The 8887-nt window shown below is 42.7% G+C and overlaps 1 protein-coding gene across 1 annotated transcript; it reads left to right on the top strand.

Annotated features, from left to right (window-relative positions):
- Positions 1 to 1514: 1514 nt before the first annotated feature.
- On the top strand, positions 1515 to 6526 carry LOC137916813 (paired box protein Pax-6-like). Its single transcript, XM_068759777.1, has 7 exons — positions 1515 to 1521; positions 3071 to 3223; positions 3527 to 3609; positions 4004 to 4154; positions 4662 to 4771; positions 5132 to 5273; positions 6441 to 6526. Exons 1-7 carry the CDS (start codon positions 1515 to 1517, stop codon positions 6524 to 6526), a joined length of 732 nt encoding a protein of 243 aa, XP_068615878.1.
- Positions 6527 to 8887: the final 2361 nt, after the last annotated feature.

Below are 8887 nucleotides of genomic sequence, written 5' to 3'. Positions count from 1 at the left end.
CTTTTGTCTGGCCTGCAGGGATGGTCATGCTCTCTTTACCCACTTTCACAATGCCACTCCCGAGTCCATCATCTCCATTTTTCATTACTCTGAGAAACACTTCACTTTTCTTACTGTCAAAAGAAAATGCTGCACTGACTGCCTCTTTAACCGCACGTGGTGGGTCTATACCCATCTGCAGTAAGTGTTCAATCACATTGTACCCAATTATTGGTTCTTCTCCCACCCCCTCTTCTTCAGATACCAAAACTGGCACTACCAGCTCCAGAAGTGTCGGACTTACAGAGGGTAATCTGAATTTAATTTCAACCCACCCTGAGAATGGGATTGGTGTTTTATTCACTGCTCTTCCATCCAGGATGCCTGGACCAATTATCTCGGTGAGGCTTCTCACTGTGGTGTGTGGAATGTTCTCTTGTCTCCACTTCTCATTTAAGAGACAGACCTGTGAGCCGGTGTCCCACAATGCTTTTGTTTCCACTTCATCCAATAGGCAGGTGATTATATATTTCTTCCCAATGAGGTTGAGCAAGCCTTGTCTTTGTGTTGGGGAGAGAAGGTTAACACTGACTCTTTCATTTTTCTGTAATGCTGTATTCGGCGTTCCAGTCACTATTTTTCCCTCCAAATGCTGGATGCTGTCAGTGATGAGCTTGTAAACATCTCTGGGCAATTTATCCTGTTTCCTTTCATCTACAGGTGCTGCTGGCATGGGTGTCACCGTGTTAGCTGACATCTCAACCTGTCCGGACTTATCTGTCGTTCTCCTTCCAGTTCTGCATCCCCTGGATAAATGACCGCTTTGTCCACATTTGAAGCAGTGGTCGCATTGCTCACCTCTGTTGCTGTCTTGGCAGTTTTTGCAGCCCCGTTTTCTGCTTGCTTGTTGCTGGGGAGAAGGCCTAGAAGACTCATTCACCATTTTTTTCATTTCTTCCACCTCTCCTCTCAGCTGTCTAATGGCATCCAGGAGCTCAGATTCTGTGTGAGACAAAGCTGGTTGAACTTTAACAACTTTACTTTTTGCACATGAACGTTCCTGCCCACCTGCTGCTCCCACTGTTGCCTCGTGGATTGTCGGTGCCTCAGCTCTCACTTCCCTTACTCTCAATTCTTTGGTGCTCCTTTTGAATTTCTGCTGCCTCTCCCACTCAATGCTAGCTGCTTCATTTGTCTTGGCTATTAGCACATCATCAGTGACTGCTGGATCATCCAGGTAAGCCTTGAGCTGATACTTTAAATTGTCACTCATCAGTCCAGTTCCCACAGCCCGCAGAAACTTCCTCTGCACCAATTCAGCGCTGTACTGCTCATCAGTGCCAGGCTCCCTGGATGATGCTAAGAGTCGTTCTTTTAGCTCAATTGCTCTGAATAGAAAGTTCTGTGGTGATTCATTACTGTCTTGTGTAATATTTATCAGGCGGTGATATAAGTCAGTGGAGCTATCCTCTTTGTAGTGTCCTCTCAGAATTGTGCGCAGTTGGGAAAGAGTGAGATCTGCTTTAATCTCCAACATGTCGCGTAGATTTAGGCCTGGGTTTATGGCCCTAACCACAGCTTCAATAATCTCTGCCTCACTGTGATTTTTCTTTAGTCCCATGTCAATTTGATGCACCAGGTTTGAGTAAGACAGCTTGTCTCTCTGGCCCCTTTCTCCAATTTGGCCATTTATTTTAAACTCTCTCCTTATGGTTACTTCAGGTGGCTGAGCAACTAAGTGATGGGCTGGTTGCGGCAGAACATGACTTGATTCCTGGCTACTTACTTTATGAGTAAGCTTTCTCATTTCCTCCTCCATTTTCTTTGTGGAAGCCTGGAAACTTACTTGCAATGCTGCATATTGTTCTTGTAAGTTGGCAAGCACAGTAGCATCTCGACTGTCACTGTCACTTGCTGCCTGTGATGGATCATCACTTCCTCTTGCTTCCTTCGCACTTGCTATTAAGCGGACCAGAAACTCATGTGCCACCTCCTCTTCCTCATCTTCAATAGCTGTGTCAGCCGCTTCATTTATTAATCTGATCAGCGTGTGCTTTCTGGTCTGTTTTTCAGTGGAGATTTTAGCATGCAAACACACATCTTGTAGCTGTTCAAACTGTAACTGCACCAGAATCTCACTCAGCTGGTCCTGCAGTTGCTCCAGCTCCATGGCTTCTGTGTTGACTCTGCAATCTCACTCCGTCTTTCCAGTTGCACCGCTGATCCCGGACGAGCCCCCAATTTTGTTGCACACTTCAAAAATGACTCAGTGTGTCTTGAAATGAATTTACTGTAATATAAGATACAAACAACATCTTTACATGCGCCATCGTTCTCCTGCACCGCATTCTACAAGCGCTCTGCGTGCCTCTGTTGCTGCTATCAGCGCTGTGAGGCGTGCTCACCTAGCAAAAGTATAAAACATAACCCTGAATACCTTTTAACATACAATCCCCTTAATTATAAAATATATATACTCCCTTTCCCCAGTTACACAGACTATAATTATCTAACACTATTATAAACACACTTCACATCCTCGCAGGTCACGCTATCACAGGTAAACACTTAGCTTAGCTACTATGCTAACATGGCTAACCACAATTAATACCTGCTTACACATGCGCAATGGGAACAAACGGCCGACTTTCCCCTTCTGTGACTCTGCCTAAACTTACATGTGCTTATTAATAACATGTTATGCCTGCTTACCTGTAATATAAGATACAAACAACATCTTTACATGCGCCATCGTTCTCCTGCACCGCATTCTACAAGCGCTCTGCGTGCCTCTGTTGCTGCTATGAGCGCTGTGAGGCGTGCTCACCTAGCAGTACACTCCCTCCTGTGGCGGATGTCGGTAATACACCGTCAATGTATATTGCCTGCATGTCGATATCTCAACTAAACCAATAACAATAATAATATGTAAGAGTGTGGGGGTGTCTTGCCTCCCAAACTCACAATCCTCACATTTTGATTGAGGACCCTCTTGAAAATGAGATGGTTTCATCTCAAGGGGTTTTATCCTTTCAAATAAATAAATAAATAAATAAAAATAAATTCCTTTATGCTGTCTTCCTTGGGACAGAGTGTCCACAGGCAGATGGGGGGGAGAAAGCCGTCACAGTTAGTTCAAATGGTGAAGACTCGGAGGAAACGCAGATAAGGCTTCAGCTTAAGAGGAAACTGCAAAGAAACAGAACGTCTTTCACTCAAGACCAAATAGAGGCACTGGAGAAAGGTAACTAGTCACCTGTACAGGTACATACACATTATATGTTCTCCACCAACATACATGCTTACATCTGTTAGCAAATCTATGTGATATTTTCTGTCAGTGCAGTTTTGTTCATCTTCTGTAACTCAAAGGGAACACTTCACCCAAAAATGTAAAGTTACAATCTAATCACCTTCATGCTGATCAGAGAATCACACGTAGCACAGTCTTTATAGAACATAATGGCAGTGTTGAGTATAAGTTAGCACATAGCATACATAGAATACCTGATGCGGTCATTCAATGACAAGGTTTGTATTATTCCAGAGTTTGAAAGGACTCATTATCCTGATGTGTTTGCCAGAGAACGCCTCGCCAACAAAATTGACCTTCCAGAGGCAAGAATACAGGTAGAACCGATCTTTCATTATGCTTTAGGTTTAAAACTCACTTGTGTGATCATCTTTTTTTTTATTACATTACAATACAATCAATATTTAATGAGAAAAGAGGACGTGCCCTAAAAAATAAATTTCTCTTTCTTATTTAAAGTGAAAAGTCCATCAGTGGCCGTTATTGCTATATATTGTGGACTGTAGATTGTGTTTGCCCAAATTATAAGTTGTGTTGTGTGGAGTGAAGCGGCTTGTTTGGTTGCGTGGAGCGGCTTCTTGGGTTGCTGTAAAGTCAAAGGCAAACCAAATCTTCACAGACATTCAGACATATTTTTATATGTAGGCTAGAAGTAACCTTTTGTTATTTATAAGTATGGTGTTTTTCTCATCTGTACTTTATCACACACAGGTTTGGTTTTCCAACAGACGAGCAAAGTGGAGAAGGGAGGAGAAGCTGAGGAATCAACGTCGTCAGGTGTCCAGCTCCTCCAACCACATCCCCATCAGCAGCAACTTCAACGCAAGCATTTACCAGCCTCTCCCACAGCCTACAACACCAGGTACACTTTTAGCCTAGAAATTACTCATTACCTTACAGAGAAACAAAGATGCCTGGTTAATGTTCAGGGATAATGGAGCATATATTTTAAGAGTCTGGATTCAGCTTGAAACACTGCTTTTGAAATGTGTCTACTGTATTTGAAAGGTGTAACAACTATTTAGAGCTGGAAACACTGGAAATCACAAAATATTTGAATTTTTGTTTTTTACTTTTTCCATGAAAGTGCTTTTCAGAGTCAACTCTTGTCATTGTATTGAGGACTTTGGTTCAAGTGTGAGATTTGCATATCAGTCCACCATGAAAAAATCCCTTGGTCACAGAACCAGCATCATTAAAGTTAACTGTTACTGAGCTGTATTGCTTTCTAATGTCAGATATCACGGCTGGTTTTACATGAACCAAAAGCACAAAGAGGAAAATACTTACTTGTACTTCTTACAGTTCTGTATGTTATGTTGCACATCCTGGGTTAAAACCCAAACCTCTCTGCTCGCTCTATGTCTAGTGTCCTTCTCATCCGGATCAATGTTGGGGAGATCGGATCCAGTGCTATCAAACAGCTACAACCTGCCAGCCATGCCCAGCTTTAGTATGACTGCCAGCCTGCCAATGCAAGTAAGAATCTTTTTGGAAGCCTGCACAATGCATAAGCAATCAAATGCTGGAGATAATATTTTCACGTGTCAGCATCTATCTGAGATGTTCCGTTCCATTACTGTGTTAACTTCTGTTGCTAACAAAAGGAAACTAGCACGATTTTATCCCTCTTAAATACCAGGGCATTTAATTAATTAATCAATATCTAATTAAAATCCCCGCTTAAAGTGTCCTATATAATATATATGTAAAAACACAGATTTACCTCAGAGGGTTAAAATGAGGCTTAAAGAACACAGCTAACCTTTTTGAACCCCGCCTTGTAGAAAATGGCCCATTAGGGTTTTGCACAATGCTGATATTCATTTATGTTTCCAGGCTTCCAGCCAAACCTCTTATTCCTGCATGCTGCCCAGCAGTACCACTGTGAATGGAAGAAGCTATGAGACGTATACGCCTCCACACATGCAGCATCATATCAACAGCCAGTCAATGACATCTTCTGGACCATCATCAACAGGTAGGAAGTTGCAACCGTTGGAAATTAGACCCGGCTCTCCTGCCTCTGCAGGAACTGACCTGTACACATTAAAACAATGAGACAGAACAGACATCAATCCCATCTCTTGGGATTGGTGCCTTGTGTACCACATGAAAGGGTGCGGTGGAGGCTCCGATGAAACAAGAACCTATTGGGCCCACCAAGGAAATGATGAAGACACCTTCCTTGCACTTTGATTCATCATGTACTAGTTCTGTACAGTTAAAGACAATATAACTAACTACTAGGTTTTAACGTCCGGGCTTCATGCATAGAGGGGATGAGGTTAATTCTCTCCCAGTTCATGGCAGCCATCTCTTGTAGAAAGACCTGGATATCAAACTTCTTCAGAGGATATTTAATTACAATCGAAAGTGGGTGTTTGATTGAGAGCCCAAAGTGAATTCAATTCAATTCAATTTTATTTCTATAGCGCCAGATCACAACAGAAAGTTATCTCAAGGAACTTTACAGGAGTAGCAGGGAAAGACAGAACCCAACTTGACCCACAAGAGCAAGAACTTTGGCAACGGAGGCAAGGAAAAACTACCCTTTAACAGGCAGAAACCTTGAACAGAACCTAGAATCATGCCATGCAATGGCGCAGTGATCACTCCAGTCTTGAATGACGACTCTGGATTGATGATTAGACGGAGCCACGAGTTAGAATAAGGTTGATCAGTGTGGCAGCTGTCAAATCAAATCTGGTAGGTTTAGTTATAATTCTAAAGTGATGTAAGGCATGGAATTGCTGTGCAACTAAGACGGGGGGGTTAGACATATCCCGATTCAGATCACCGAAAAGGACAACCTCTGAGGAGACACGAGGAGCCAGCGTTTGACTGAGTGACGAAGGTGCACAGACCGGGGCAGAGGCTGGTCTCCTACAAACGGCAACAGAAAAAGAGAGATGTTTTTGATCATTTCAGTCTTGAAGCTAACAATTCAAATTGCTTTGGCAAAACTTATCACACAGATACAACCATCCATTTTCTTCTGCTTTGCGGGTCAGAGGAGTAGCTGGAGCCTATCCCAGCTTGCTTTGGGAGAGAGGTGCATTGCCGGTGCATCGCGGGGCCACACAGATACAGAAGATTGAAAATGTTCTTAACCACGCCTTTCTTATAACTCTTCTCTTGTCCCTAGGTCTCATTTCCCCTGGTGTCTCAGTTCCAGTCCAAGTTCCTGGAAGTGAAGCCGACATGTCGCAGTACTGGCCACGCCTGCAGTGATGTCACATCTTCTTGTATGGAGAACCTATCAGCAGTGACGGTTAGAAGAAGACTGTATGGGGCACTGAAGATTGACCAACAGCTGGAATGTCATTCGCTGATGCAGACTGCACTGCAGGATACGAAGACATTACTTTATCAATGATAAAATGTTCAAACCAAATCTTGGAGACAAGCAGTACAGGATTTGAACACGACTCCAAACCAGTGCAAGTTAAGCTCCTAATGGATCAAACATTCATATCATTCTCCAACTCGCTGCTGAGGACACTGATGACTGCTGTTCTCATGAACTTCATCAAGGTGTCCCATCCTTTGGCAACACTGACCTCAAGAAAGCACCTGTTCAGTGTCCATTCTGGACAATGCCTCCACTTTATGTCATGTTGGTGCATTTGTACCAGAAGCAAAATCACTGACTGAAGGACAAAGTGAAGAACTGGATGAAACTTGAAATGAAGTGTTTGACACACTGAGATGTGTATACAGCTACAGAATGTAGATGCTGGTGTTTGCTCGAGTAAAACCCTCTATCTTGGAATAATCAGCTAAATGCCATGGAGTCGGATTTTAAATGGAAAAACTGTCTTTCTGGGAGAGACGAGGGAGATGGGGGTCCTCACTTCTATTTTTACACTCCTATGGCTGAAATTCAACAGTGGAAATCTGGAAGGTGAACAAACACATTACAATCTTTTAAAGAATGAACATTAGAACATGTATTGTGTCTGGGTGTAAAATGTAATTCTGTTTTTAATTCTTACATGTCAAGTATTTGTCCGCTCCACTGATCTGGGAGGGTTTCCATAATAAACTTATTACAATATATTTGTTACCTCCACCAAGGAGGTTATGTTTTTGACTGACTAAATTTCAAGTCTGTCGTTAGTTTGTTATCAGGATTATGGAAAAAAATGTGCGACGGATCATCTGAATAAAAATCTGAAGATGGGTCTTGGTCTAACTTAAATCCCATTAAGTTTTGAGAGCAATCGGATGAATTGGATTTGGATGAAAAAAACATCTGGATTTTCCCATTTACTTATAATGGAGGCTTTCGATTCACGCAACAAAGATCACAGTCATAAAGGGGTCCGATGTGAACCATCATGAAAAATGTCTTCTGGATCTGATCCAGAATGAGGTCAGGAATAAATATTACATTTTAACATTAAAACCCATTTATGGATTCAAAAATCAACTCTGATTCACTTTTACTTTTCATGGTTGGTGTATAAAGATACCAAGAACAATCTAGAACATTTTGATGATAATCCAGAACACCATGTGGATTTTCTTTCTTTGTTTGTGTGTGTGTGGGTGGGGGGGGGGGGGTGCCTTGGCAGAGGTTTGCACACTTGGCACAGGTGATTTTCTAGTTTAAATCTGTGGAAAAATTGAACTATTTCTGCTGCAGCTGATCATAAATCTAAAGTCTCATGTTGCCCCATAGGAAGGTAAAGAACAAATACATAAATAAAACAATAGTTCATCAATAAGTAAATAAAATACAATTCTAGACTCATTACATACATTTTTAAGCATTTGGATTTTAATTTTGATGATTACGCCACCACGACAGGCCAGAGGCTACCCTCTGGTTTATCGGGGTAAACTCCAACATACAAGCACTAAGCCAGGGGGCATTAAGTATTGCCACTCCTGCCCGACGCCTCTCACCAGTGGCAACTCCAGAGTGGAAGAGAGTCCAACCCCTCTCAAGAAGGGTGGTTCCAGAGTCATTGCCGTGCGTCGAGGTGAGGCCAACTATATCCAGTCGGAACTTCTCAACCGCGCACACCAGCTCAGGCTCCTTCCCCGCCAGAGAGGTGACGTTCCACGTCCCTAGAGCTGGCTTCTGGAGTCGAGGGTCAGACCGCCAAGGTCCCCGTCTTCGGCTAGCGCCCAACTCGCTTTGGTCCCTCCTATGGGTAGTGAGCCCACGGGAAGGAGGCCCCACGTTGCCTCTTTGGCCCGGCCACCAGGCGCTCACGGTGACCTCCATCAATTCAATTCAGACTGAGCCAACACATCACAGGGTTAGCAGACAGACAGACAGACAGACAGTGTTCAACTGGTCTAGTAATATGTTTGGTGGAAGCATGCCTGACATTTTATTGCTGATGGTTTTAATGTATTTATTTGTTAACAATATAATGTCTAAATATTTTGTTTAGTCTTCTTTTTTCCCGGTGCTTAGGAGAATCCTGCAGTGATGTTTTACCTTGGGAAGCTGTGGGAAATTTTGGAAAATGTTTGGTGGGCAATGAAACTTCAGCAGACTTTGTTTTGAAAGAGATGTTGAATTTAAAAATAAACTGAATGAGACTTTTGAGGGAACTGTAATGCCGTTAATAACAT

The sequence above is a fragment of the Brachionichthys hirsutus genome, unplaced genomic scaffold (genome assembly GCF_040956055.1).
Source record: "Brachionichthys hirsutus isolate HB-005 unplaced genomic scaffold, CSIRO-AGI_Bhir_v1 contig_1417, whole genome shotgun sequence".
Classification (NCBI taxonomy): Eukaryota; Metazoa; Chordata; class Actinopteri; order Lophiiformes; family Brachionichthyidae; genus Brachionichthys; species Brachionichthys hirsutus.
Note: the sequence above shows the minus strand (reverse complement) of the source record. Positions and strands in the feature narration are given on the sequence as shown.

Coding starts and splice junctions, on each gene's coding strand:
- LOC137916813 (XM_068759777.1), top strand. Junction 3,610..4,003: donor TTCCAGAGGCAAGAATACAG/GTAGAACCGATC, acceptor TATCACACACAG/GTTTGGTTTTCCAACAGACG. Junction 4,155..4,661: donor CCCACAGCCTACAACACCAG/GTACACTTTTAG, acceptor CTCTATGTCTAG/TGTCCTTCTCATCCGGATCA.